A 13,127-nucleotide genomic window follows, 5' to 3' on the forward strand; every position below is an offset into this window, starting at 1 on the left:
GCGATCATTCCCTCGAGGAGGGATATGCTACTGTATCGCATATCAAATGTCAGATCCCTGCACGTATGCGTGATTGCTGAATGACGCAGTAGAGATCCACGCAAGGAGTAATTATCGTTCTCTCGCGTCTATTTGAAAATTCAAGAGTAAATGGTAAATTGTTAATTCTTCGTACTTCGGAATGTCTCTCCGTGAGACGCCGATGTGAAAAATAACGGGAGAGTGATTATGAACATTTCTGCAAAAGCGCAATCACACATCCACTTCACGTATATCCACGACAATAACAACGAATTACTGGGTACACATTAAACTAGAAGCGCAAAGTTTTCGCTCATTTGAGCGGATAATGCTTCGGGCCAATAATTATTTAGCTGTGTATTATCATTTTAGCCCGATTCACGTCAAAACCAAAACTGTACCGCATCAGTTACTAAAACTTATCTGCGCCATATATGTATATACGTACATATTATTAATCCCCCATGCTTTCGACATGTGGCTCGCGTCAGTAAAACATTAAGCTATTTTTACATTAAACGTTAAATAATCATCACGGGCTATATAAGTTATTTATGTTTATTATTGATATAATACTAATTATCACTGCAAACGCGAAATTTAATCAATTTATGTTGCTCAAATACAATTATACCGTATAAATATTGTATGTATTTTGGTGTCTCTGAATTTTTAATTTACACTAATATACACGATACGTTCTGATAAAATCGTGACATATGTAATAGTGAGAATTCGTTATAACATTCATGATTCAATTTCTTTATGAAATTTCAGAATGCATATGAAAATACGTGGAGATCTAAATGAGCTAATTATGTAAAGTTATTATTTGCTCTCTGTGCTGAGAAATATAGATATTACAAAATACGAGAGGCATTGCAAAATCCTTATTAGACCACATTATTAATTTCTAAATGCTCGTGCTGATGCGCTCTCGTGAAGTATATTAAGCTATCTAAGCCACATTATCAGAATACAATAAATATTATATAAAAATTATTTGCTAATTGTTTGCTTTGAAAATTAATTTTTTGCTCGAATTTTCATATAACATTTATTGTGTTCTGATAATGTGGCTTAGATAGCTTAATACCTTAATATATCTGCTCCCGTGTGCCAGTGTTAGTTTCTTCAAACGACGGCTGTTGCCTAAAAAGAAAAATGTACGAATGAATAACAAAGATGTGCAAATATAACAAAATGAGATCGACAAGCTCAGCGTGAGTACGAATGCTCATAAATGTCTGAACGTGTAGATTACACGAGCCGCGTGCTCTAGTTAGGTCCGTATTTTATAAAATGATATTTTATCACGCCGTGTTATAATCCGGAATAATTTTATCCACATCCGAGGATTTATCTGCCGTGCATAATAATTGCGCAATAAAAACACTCCGGTCTGCTGGCGGATCTTCTGCGGCTTAACGCACGAAACGCGCGTCCGAAAATAGTTCACGAGTTCACATTTTGCTTGAAATAGCAGTTTATCTCGTCACCGCATATAAATCCATCCCGGGTATTGATATACCCCGAAAGTTATTTTTCACACGCGGTCGTAACGCGATGGAGGCATTTCAGTGCAATCAGACGCGCTTAGACGCGGAAACTTTCTTGGCCCAGCGCTGTCCCATCGTTTCGCATTATACACCTTGCCCCCACGCGATAAATGATTGCACGATAAAAACATTTCAGCTTGCAACCGGACGTTGTACGGTGACGTCGGTCGGACCTACAGAGTGGAGATCCGCCGGCCAAGGGAGGATCGACTGCCATTCTTGTGTCACCTCAACTTCACTGCCGCCGGGGCCGATCTCGGGGATCTAGTTCAGGTTGGACGTAGGAATGATGTAGTTGTAGAAAATAATGCTGACTGGTGCCCAGCCAGCGTGGGAGTCTGTCACGGAGCAGACAGCGCCCCACCGGATAATAATTTATATCCCCGGCTTTTATGATTCTTATCACGTTTATTGGCGAAATTAAACCAGCCTCCGCGTGCTGAGTAAACATCGCCGTCGCGGAATACGCTTACTCCGCGAAACCTTGATCGCGAGTTTCCGTTTCAGGTTTTTTTCGTCAAACGTGTTCTTCATCTCGCGTGTGATATTGACATATCGATTGTTGTGGTCTTCCGTTGTGCGGTAGCAAGATAATGCAGTCTCGCATTAATAAATCACGTAACAATGTGAATAACGAAGACGTGTGCAATATGGCGCAAAAATATTTATCTGGGCATCGTAACTCTTTTGAAAATCGATATTGCAAATTATTTCAGAATCCAAAGGCGTTTCTCGAGCTTAATTTATGGAGGATAACAATATTTCTTTATGTTATAATATTTATTATACAATAATTCTTCACTCACAAAACTTTCTGCTGTCGTGATTTATTTTGTTTACAAGTCGAAGTACAATGTTGTACGGCATAATTAACGACGTTATAATAGAAATATTTGCTTTTATCGCGAAAGTCAGTAATAACTCTGGCCCAACTTTTATCTTCAGTTTTATTTCCAACAAAAACGTTAGCCGGTTGAGCACGCGGATATTCGCTGGCTCATAACTTTTAGAATAATGCCCCTGGTGTTACAGCTAACTTTTGATACCTTCACGGTCGGCCGCTTTCTATCCTTTACGTCGGAAGGATGTCCAGATGGTTTCATGACTATTCGCGAGGAAGGTCGCCCTGCGACGGGAGGACAATGGTGTGGCAGCGCGTGGGGCTACACCGTTTATTACAGCGAAACTCCTTCCATCAATCTGACTTTATATTTACTACGTTTATCAGAGCAGGTAAGAAATTGCGTTAGCTCGGGAGAATACGCGTTCTGATTCCCCGCAATTTCGTCGCGGCGATATGGAATTCGCGCATTTATACTTTTATGGAAGTTGTTCCAGAACGGGATTTTCACTCGAGTGAAGCCAGCAAGCGGTTGAAGCTATTTCCTTCTTTGAGAAATTTTTCAGACAGGCGTCTTTGTTCAATCCCTCAAAATTAAAGAAAATCAAAGATATAATTTATCGTTGATTTGCGGAAAGAAATTATCATTATATAACAAACAGATAAAGAAAGAGTTGCCTGCCATAGCAATTCGCTATGGCGACGATGAGCGACGATTCCGAGGAAAGTTCTACCAGCGAAAGTACGGTTGATGGGGAACAAAGCGGCGCGTTACAGGCTCACGGCACGATCCTCGACAATTTTTCTGTCTCAGGGTATCGGCTACAACTTCGACTTCAAACTGTCGTACAAGTTCCTGAGGCGGAGCGAGGCGCATCTCAGATACGGCAACAGCAGCATGTCCACCTGGCGCGGCGAGCTGGTGAACGGCACGTATTGCGATCGCGTCCTCACCAAATGCGATACTAGAGCTTGCCGGCTGCAGTCGCCGAATTATCCCGGAGTTTACCCCAGGAATGTCACTTGCTACTATCGGGTGGAGCAAAACCGCGCGCCAGTGGGTCATCGGGCTCTACTTGCCGTTAGTCAACGGAACAGTCACAAGATACACATTAAGGACCAGGTCGTGAAGTACGACAGAAGCCAGCGTGTGCTCAGGTGAAAATTTATCGTTGACATTAAAAGGAATTTGTAATAAACGTTCCCGTTTATTATAACATATAATACGTATTGAATATTGGATTATCGCTTCATCGATATTGATTTCACTGTATTTAATGCATACGATTGCAATAGAAACTGTTGACGCTGGTATTACGGGATATTACTTCTTTACAATAGTAGAGTAAGATCCCGAAAATACGGTCGGACATGTAGCGTAACAAATGCGGATAACAGATGTAAATGTAAATAACAGGGAATGCATCTCCAAGTAAAATTTGCGTGTTTCTCAAGGGTGTGGGATCAGTGCAACGTCGTACAAGATTATTTGACGGTATACGACGGAGGTTCAACCTCAGACCGAGTGCTCGTAAGGCTGTGCGGTGGAGATGCGGTGCCAGACATCGTCAGTAGTCACAATACGATGTTGTTGGAGTTTCATACATCCCCGTATGACAATCCATTTCATCCAGTCCCGCTGTCTTTCTTACCAGGATTTGAACTTGAAGTTCAGGTATAACTCTTTTAAATATTGTTAACATATCTTTTGCAGAATCATTACACGTACGTTGTCACACATTTGTCATAAATAAAATAAAATTTGCAAGAAAATCGCAAATTCGAAAATAATATTTTTCTTCATTACGCGTTATGTATTTGTGTGTGTACAGGTGATTTTTGTCGATGAGAAGTCACGGAGTTTTGTAAAGGAAAATGACAACTGCGATTTTTATATATCCGGTGACGAGAATTCATCGGGCATACTGGAAAACCCGAAGCACTCGTTACCGCCAAACACCACCTGCCGTTATCACTTCCAAGGAAAGCTCAATGAAATCGTTTGGTTATCGTTTATTAAATATTACGCCGCCAGCGTGGAAGCTGCTGCGAATATTGACACTGCCGCTGACTGCAACGCGAAACTTCTGATATGGGACGGCGACATCACGGTGGATAAACTCACCGCTAGCCGAAAAGTACGTGCTGAACCGTGTCTCGCGCAAAACCTATTATTTTAACAGCGTAACACAAACTCAATAAATTAAGAGAGAGTACCTTGTTTCTACAAACAAACCGCGCGTGATGCAGTTTGTAATAATCAGTTGAAAAGTCTTTCCTAAATACAATATGCAAAGAGATATATACAACTATCCCGATAACAAACCCATCATAGATGCTTTAAATTAACGTTTACGTTACGCGATACAAAGCCATATCAGAATTATTGTCTCAAGTTACGTCGAGATAGCACAATATTTTCTGCTTGAATACCAACCGGTGCTATAATTTTGCAGAATGTTACGCTGATGGGACAGTTCTGCAAGGACGATATACCGCGACTCTGCGACCACAGTCTGCTGCGCAACAGCAGCCGTCACACGCGGCCGTGCAGCCTCGCAGAGAGCTACGTGTCGACCGGTCGCGATCTCACCCTGGAGCACATACTACGTCAGGGTAGCGCGCTCTACCCCATAAGCTTCGTGTTGCGTTACGAGTTCGTGCACGAGGCGATTTCGTGTAACCACGTGTTCGCGTCATCATCGTCGGTCTCATCCACGTCTTCCACGTCGTCCCTGTCGTCGTCCTCTTCCTCCAACGCCGGCCGATTTGCCTCACCAAAGAGCGTGTTCCTCTACGGGCGCGGCGGGGCGCAGAATCTCAGCTGCGTGTACAGATTCGAGGCTGAGCCCGAGCATAGGATAGAACTGTCCTTCATCCGGGCCTCCTTCGGTCGCAAGATCTGCACGTCTTACGTTGACCCATTGGTGAATCGATGGACGTGCGATCGGCGTATGGCGGATGTGAAAAAGTTCGGCATGGCAGACCTGATTGTCGCTGAATATCCTTGGCAAGGGGTCGAACTTGTACGTATGACAAAATCTTTCTTTCTTTTGTCATCAAGAAAAGATGAATATAGGTAGATCAACAGTTTGCTTTTCAAATATTGCAGATATTTTCGAAAAACATTATAATTTTCTATTTCTAGACTCGCGACTGCCTGTGCTCAAACGTGAGCGAGAGAATCGTCGTGCGGACTCTGACGTCGAACGTAGTGGAGGTCCGGTTCAATGTCGTGCTCATGAACGTCACTCAGGATTACCGGGATTTCTTCTTCGAGGGCGAATACCGTTTCGTGCCGGTGAGCGCGGAGTCGAACGAGCACGGATGCTCGACGAGGCTGGAGGAGCGTCGGCTGCGTGGTACCAGCGGCGAGATCTCCCTCAGAAGTCCTCAGTTGCCACAAGTGATACCCGGCGTGGCCGCAGTGGAGGAGATCCTGACGAACATGGAAGACATGACGGCTACGCAGTGCGTGAACGAGCCGTGGCTGATCGAGCCCGAGGACGCTCGCATCAACTTCCTGTACTTGAGAACCGCCGGCTACAGCATCACCCTGGACAACGTTGAGGAATGCACGACTCGGAACCGAATCGTCGTCTACTCGGCCGCGAACACGAAGGAACGCAGCGTCATCTGTCCGGAGGGTGGCGTCGACACGGCCAGAACTGTCGACTTCTTCTCCGGTGGCTGGAACTATAGCGCCGTGAACGCGAGCGTGGCGATGGCGCAACACTCCCGCAGCTTCGTCGTGGAGTTCCTGCAGAGAGAACCCGGCTTCTACGCCGTCACGTGGATCGCGATCTCCAAGCGCTCGCCAACCCCGACGAACGTGGGCACCAATGCGTTCGCCATATTGCCCACGGAGGATTGCCCCTACAGGTTTGTATCTCATATACAATTTTCCTCTCTTTGAACAGTTTAATTACTCGAAAAGTGACGTGAAGAATTGTCCTTCCGTCGAATGAAATCGATGAATTTTATTTCTTTCTTATCAGATGCCCAGAGATCCAGGCGTGCATCAGTTCAGTTCTGTGGTGCGACGGGGTGCGCCACTGTCCCTCGGGCTTCGACGAGGAGGAGGCCAATTGCTCGTACCGCTTCGGCGTGACATTGCTCTACGTTGCTGTGGGCGCCGGTGCTCTGGGTATATTCCTGATTCTCCTGCTGGCTACCGGCTGCCTCAAGTACTGCCTGTACCGGCACAAGGCGCGCAAGAAGAAAAAGAACGTCGCCCTGAACGTAAATCATCTCCACGTGAATCACACCCATCACAACAACGGCTTGACCGGTAGCCGACTGAGCGGCCGCTACAACCTAGCCACTCCGCAGGAGATGTACCTGGAGAATTACGGGAAGGACAGTATTTGTTGACAATACGCCATTGCCAATATCGAGACCACCGTGTGAATAGTCATTTTTAAATGCCTACCTCGCTCTGGCCATCCCCTCACTGTTCCCACTCTCAACCCTTCTCAAGTAATGGACCGGAGTGTACGGCAGCCCAGACGCTCCCATACCGGGACATACACGCACTAACATCGACACGCGCACTTCACACACACCCACATACCACATACCACGTACACATATACTCTCGCAATAATCGTACGAAATCCCGTAGAATGTACCCAAGACACATAGAGGCGAGCGCACGAGGGAGACGTGTCGCAGGTGATGCGCTTACACGCGTCATCCTATAATCGAGTTCCGTTCCTTTAATTGGGTCGTGACGATCGGCTTGCTATGAATAACCGAATCACGCTTCAGCCCATCAGACATACCAAGATGGACGGTAAGCCGACCAGACTGATCGCGCAAGGGCGGGATTGCAGGACGCCTGTGTGTACCCCCTGGCAAGCCGATAAGAGGGAGATGCGGAAGCATCTCGTGCGCTCGTGCATATGGCATTTACGATAACGCCGCAGTATCATGGTAGGTTTAGGTACACACGATTTAGGAGTAAAGAGATACGCGCGAGTGGACGAAGAGCGGCGAAATTGGTGTTTCACGCGTATGTGATGCTTCTAAAGAGACGTAGGATACGCTGTTTCCGTTGAGTGCACCTTCTGCCAACCATCGAACGAACGTCGTAAACGATGCGAGCACGACGATAAACGTAACGAGATCAAGGGAATAAAGGAACGAAGCTGAAGCAGGAGAAGCGTTTCGAATCGGTTTACGCGTGAACGAGAGCGCGGTCGATGAGGGAGGGTACGCGAGGGTGCGAAGAGTTATGAATGCGCGATGCTGCGCTGGAGGAAAAGCTTGCCGCTCGCTCTTCCGATCGTTCGCACTCTACCGATCCTCCGATCTGGACTGCGCGCGATCAGGTGATTCGTGTGATTCGCTTGTCGGTAACAGTATTATCGTTCTGGCGAACAAAATCGGTAGATAATTGAACGCGACTAAAGTGCGTCATTGGCGTTCGCAAATGATGACGTATCTTGACAGCTGTCACCAGATTCTGCGCTTCATATCTGTGCGTCTTGATCCTGCCTTTCCATCAGTTCATTGGCCTGCGATCATGAGCTTCTTGGACTGTGTGGCGATGTTGCGCGTTGTTTTCAGTTTGGGCGCTACTCTTTATGATTAAACCAATACTGATTGTTGAGACTGTCGTAGAATCAATTGCGCTTAATTATTACAATTCAGATGATTGAATCGAGGATCAAGATCGTGTATTTACAACCCGCCCACGCGGTGATCAACAAGTTTATTACTTTTTGATTACTTTTTGTGATTTAATCGTTACTATCTAATGCGACGACCTAATTTAGCCACTTTGTTGTATCATATTGTTATATTGCTGCACATTAGTGCTCATTCAGCTATTTGCGTGTTATAACACGACTGTCCGATCTCGCCGGTCTCACCGCAATTGTATTCCATCGTCGATCCTACAATCATTTTTTTACATTATTGATACAGCGCGGATTTCGGAAACTACATAAACCTTATAGCTGATTTACGGCATGATACGTAGATGATTCACTCGCATTATCTAGGTTTTGGTATCGATACGTGTGTGAGCTTGAATGAGACGTAGGTAGCCATGTGTTTAACTAATTGGATGCCGGAAGTGGGTGTGCATCGTAATCCTGTTGCGAGTATGTTAAGCAAACGCCACGGACGCGATCTCCACGCGTTAGCCTATTATAGACACTGTATGGTAAAGCGCGTCTAACGTACGTCTGTATGCTGTGATAGAAGTAAGCGTATCAACAATCGGAAATAAATCTCTCGCGTGAACGAACTCACGTTCGCATATGCGCATCCTCAAAATCTCATCACCGAAGATCACCGAAGAATCACGACCTCTCAATGCAATCTTCCTTGGTGACGTGGATATCTTAACGCGATTCAGCAGTTAAGTCCCGTTTCTTGATCAACGATCATTCAAGTACGCGACGCGGTCCAAACCTGAAATGCACAGACATGTCTATTTCGATAAAAAGCCCGACGAAAGTGAGACGAATTTCTTATTGAGCCGTTGAGCAAACCAGTAGTACGAGTCAATAAAAATATGTGCTTTCACATTATAATAAAATTTTAAGGCAATTATTGAAATTTTAGATCCTTTTGAGAAAACGAAAGCCGCAATAAGGTCACTTGATCTTGCATTATATGGCACAAGTTTTCTCGTTTTTTCTTAAATAAAGACAAATTACTCGTACCATTGTTTTGACCAATGGCTTACATGTTGCGCACAATTTTATACGGAAATGACCATTCGGATTCATTGCTATTGTGGTTTTCTCAAATTCATACACATGCCCGGAGTCCGCGAATTCCTGCGGAGGCCACGTTAAGATATCTTCTACCAGTTTCATGAATTGCCCCGTGAATAATTCACTACCTAAGACACCGTCTACCTACACTGCCGGAATTATTATTTATTCAGAAAGTTTTATAAGTCTTTTTTGACTCGAACGTGGGAAACTGTTCGAGTAAATGACTATACTCTATAAGGCGCGGAATTCGATGCGAACAACGTACCAGCGGATATCATAGCGTGCATCAGAAGCGAAACGCCGGACTCCCCCGATGGCGTTAACCGCGCGCGATTGCATTAAAAACGTGTTGAACTTTACTCTGACATATCGCGAACGTTTCGAATTAATTTAAGCACGTCTCTGTCGCTCAGCGAGACCACATTAGCGATCGTTCTCATGTCCCGTCAGAAATGAAAGGGAGCACGTTTCAGCGGAAAATTTTCGTACGTCCTTGAGTCAGTGGTTCTTGCAGCTCTCTTTCTCCTTCTTTCTCTCTTCCGCGCGCGATAAATCTGTCTATAAATAAATAAACGGATAAAACGGTCCTCTCGACAACGGAAACCGACGTAACAAACGCCGCGGGCGTCGTTTCTATTCGCGGGGGACGGTGCGATCTGTATCAGCAGCATCTCTCTTCAGCGGCACGAAATGTCGCTGTGTGACCCGGCCACTAAAAAGCGCACGCAGAAGGTCGTTCCTCCTGCCGTTGCCGTAGAAAATAGCAGCGAATCAGCGCACCCAGTTTAATTTCTACGACGGATAAAAATCTAAATCGTGGAGCGCGCCGTCGCGCCGGGATTTATATAACGGCAACGGCCCCCCTCGGCTCCACGTCGCGCGCTCAATCGAAGAATGCGTCCTACGATTACGAGGAATATAGTAATATGCATGTATGTAAGTACGTACACGAAAAAAATGCCGTAGCACACAACTGGCTCGCACGCACGTAGCTAAAGAGAAAAAGAAAAAAAAAAAGAAAAACCAACAGTGGATGGTAAGAGTTTTGAATCAAAGAGGCCTTGATTCAACGACGTTTCTAAGCAAGTATTACGCGTTACACGATGTATTGTAACCCCGTGTTTATAATTTTAATAAAATACCATCGCGTTAAAGAAACCCTGCAGATCAGCCGTCGAAGTTGCGTCATTAATTCATCATCGTTTCGCTCTCTGGAGCGACCTGCGACACGCCTCGAGCATCTTTTTTTACTTTTTCCTGGACAGTCGTATAGGTAAACGTGATCCAATGAGTGAAGCTGTGTTCTGCGCAAGTCTGTGATAATGATGCCAGCCAAAAGGACTATTCGTCGTTGGAACCCAAGGTTTTCCAATTATCTCCTTTATTTTGATCTTATTAAGCGAATATCGTGGTTAACATTTAACAGAATTGCACATATATAATTGCATAATTTTGAAAAATAGTTATACGAACATATAGAGTAAAACGTGATTATACTTTTGTTAGAAGGTACTTTTTTTATATCGTGTCCCTTGATATCACGCATTTTGTGAAAAAATATAAACAAATACTTCTTGAAAATTCTCTTATGATGATTGTTTTATGATGTATGATTATAGTTGTAATTTTTTAAGTTTGTAAATCTACATCATCAGAAACAAAGAACACCACATTGAGGATAATAGCTAATGATATTAATTAGGAAGAAGAAAATGGAAGAGATTCTTTGGCAGACACATTATAATTTATGATATATTTATTTTCGTTTCTTGAAATTTTTCAGAAAATATGAATAAAGATATCGCGATACCCGCTTTTGCAAATAAAAATTTGCGAAGCGAATATTCTCTACAGGAATACATGAATAAACAAGAATATTTATTATTTGCAATAGTAAACACGTATGTGCTTTGATGGAAACATACTTGCTAATTTTTAACGTATGCAGCATATGACGCATATTCTTTAAAAGAATTATGCTCCATGTATATTTCACAAAATCATCATAATAATTATACGTAATACATAATTCCATAAATATAACTATTGATATCCGCAGTAATAAAACTTATTTAAAACGAAGCGAATGTTTTTTCATAAAAGTATTGAGTTCTGGATGAGAGAAACTTCGAATATAGGTCATCTGTCTTAAAAATAATTGCTTTTGCCTCTAGTCTCGCAACACGAACAGCATCCGCTTTTTTGTTATTCATACAACATAAATTTATGTTGCGCAAAATGGGCAAATCGTCGCAGTGTCACGACGATGTCGCACGCAACAAGCAGCATCGGCGCTCCTACGTTGTTTGCCTGCCGACATCCGTCAATTTTCCGCAGCGGAATAATGCAAAACCGCTCGCTTATAACCTGACAGATTTATCGCGGCGATCCTGATGAAATATTCATCGCGTCGCCGACAGATCCACGAGAAGAACGGAATCTGGGATGTCCAGTGGGAGCGACGAGTCGTTCGCCGACACGACGATGCATGGCAAGCTGAAAGCACCGAGATCCCTGCAAGGCGTCGAGGATGCCGAGGTCATTTGGGACGCGATCACCCAGCGATTTCCGAACGCGGCACCGCTCCTCTGCGAGATGGAGACGGTGATCGAGCGGGCGGAAGATCTGCTGCAGCAGCTGAAGATACCGTGCACTGAAGAAAACGGTACGCGATGTTCTCCCTCGTGCACACGCCGCAATTACCGAACCGAACCGAAGCTTCCGAAGGAGACCAAAGGTCCACCGATGAGGAGACGTCCCGTGCACAGGTGTCGTGTACGACTTGTGTACGTGGCAGTCCCTCGGGGCTTTCAGATAATTCACAGTTTACCGTGCTTCGCAATCGGACGTGTTCAAAATATCGAGATTATGCCTGATTACAGCAACTCGAATTATGCAAATAGCCTGCGCTCATCCGCGCACTCGGCTGACTCCATTGTAATTATCGCATTATTGAATTAAACGGTACGTATGATAGAGCGGGAAATAATTTATAATTTATTCATGAGGAAAATTTATCTTTCATAGAGGCGCGATGCGCGTATACGTGCGCGACCCACATCCATTTGTCTTTTTAATTATACCGCGGTCGCGTATCGATCGAATTGTCCGCGAGCGCGACAATCCGTCCGTTTAACATTGCAAACTTGGTTTCATAATTTAACAGTTTTTTACATGCGTGCTTTATACGCGCGCGTTAACAATGTTGCCTAAGTTAATTTTATTAAAACCGCTGCACCCCACCCCACTTATCCCTCCAATTATTGCGCGGGTTTATCAAGTTATCGCGCGTGATAACACGTGATAAGCATTTCCCGTGTAGGCACGTCTGATTTTCACGTTTTTCAACATATTGGAGAATCTTTGACAGTGCTAAGTCGAAAACTTACAACGTGGCGGTATCGCCCAATTTCTGGCTGGTTCGGCTGGTACGACATTCGCTTGATATTGCAGACACGTCCAGCTCGTTTCACACTCCGGATTCCCGGGAATCTAACGCGACGATTTCGATAGGGTCCGATATAGAATCGTTCGCCGAGGAAACGGACGTACGTAAAATCGCACAATCTCACGTTTATTGTTGCACATTGCTATTGCTTGGTACTTTAAATGAAGGGACACCTTCTCCAAGGTAAAGGAACATCCCGAGGCCACCGAGAATGTCGAGACGAGCCACATCCCGCACGATGTTCACGAGGTACAAGTAGATTTCGAGTGTGAACATCGTAGCGAACAATCCATCCAGGGCTATCACTTGAATCCATCTCCGAGAGTCGACGAAGTCGTTGAAGATTTCAAAACGGATTCGGAGAACAAATGTCGCGATACCCAAGGGGAATCAGATACCAACGCAACGGAAGAGAATAGTGCTGATAAAGGGCTCAATGCTAGTTCGGAAGAAAGTGAGTATGATATTTTGCAAAAATACTGCTCGACATTTGAAAGCAAGTTAGACGCATGCATGTAATTTAG

General features: G+C 44.5%; 1 protein-coding gene across 1 annotated transcript in view; it reads left to right on the plus strand.

Annotated features, from left to right (window-relative positions):
• Positions 1–8,677, plus strand: part of LOC105284997 — a 56,391-nt gene extending 47,714 nt beyond the window's left edge. The window contains exons 3-10 of the mRNA XM_011348905.3: positions 1,717–1,853; positions 2,613–2,813; positions 3,236–3,579; positions 3,877–4,096; positions 4,254–4,559; positions 4,878–5,447; positions 5,570–6,303; positions 6,420–8,677. Coding sequence (XP_011347207.1) covers positions 1,717–1,853; positions 2,613–2,813; positions 3,236–3,579; positions 3,877–4,096; positions 4,254–4,559; positions 4,878–5,447; positions 5,570–6,303; positions 6,420–6,795 — 2,888 coding nt within the window. The 3' untranslated portion in view covers positions 6,796–8,677. The remainder of the gene's footprint in view (positions 1–1,716; positions 1,854–2,612; positions 2,814–3,235; positions 3,580–3,876; positions 4,097–4,253; positions 4,560–4,877; positions 5,448–5,569; positions 6,304–6,419) is intronic.
• The last annotated feature ends 4,450 nt before the right edge of the window (positions 8,678–13,127 follow it).

This window comes from Ooceraea biroi, chromosome 10 (genome assembly GCF_003672135.1).
Source record: "Ooceraea biroi isolate clonal line C1 chromosome 10, Obir_v5.4, whole genome shotgun sequence".
Taxonomy (NCBI): Eukaryota; Metazoa; Arthropoda; class Insecta; order Hymenoptera; family Formicidae; genus Ooceraea; species Ooceraea biroi.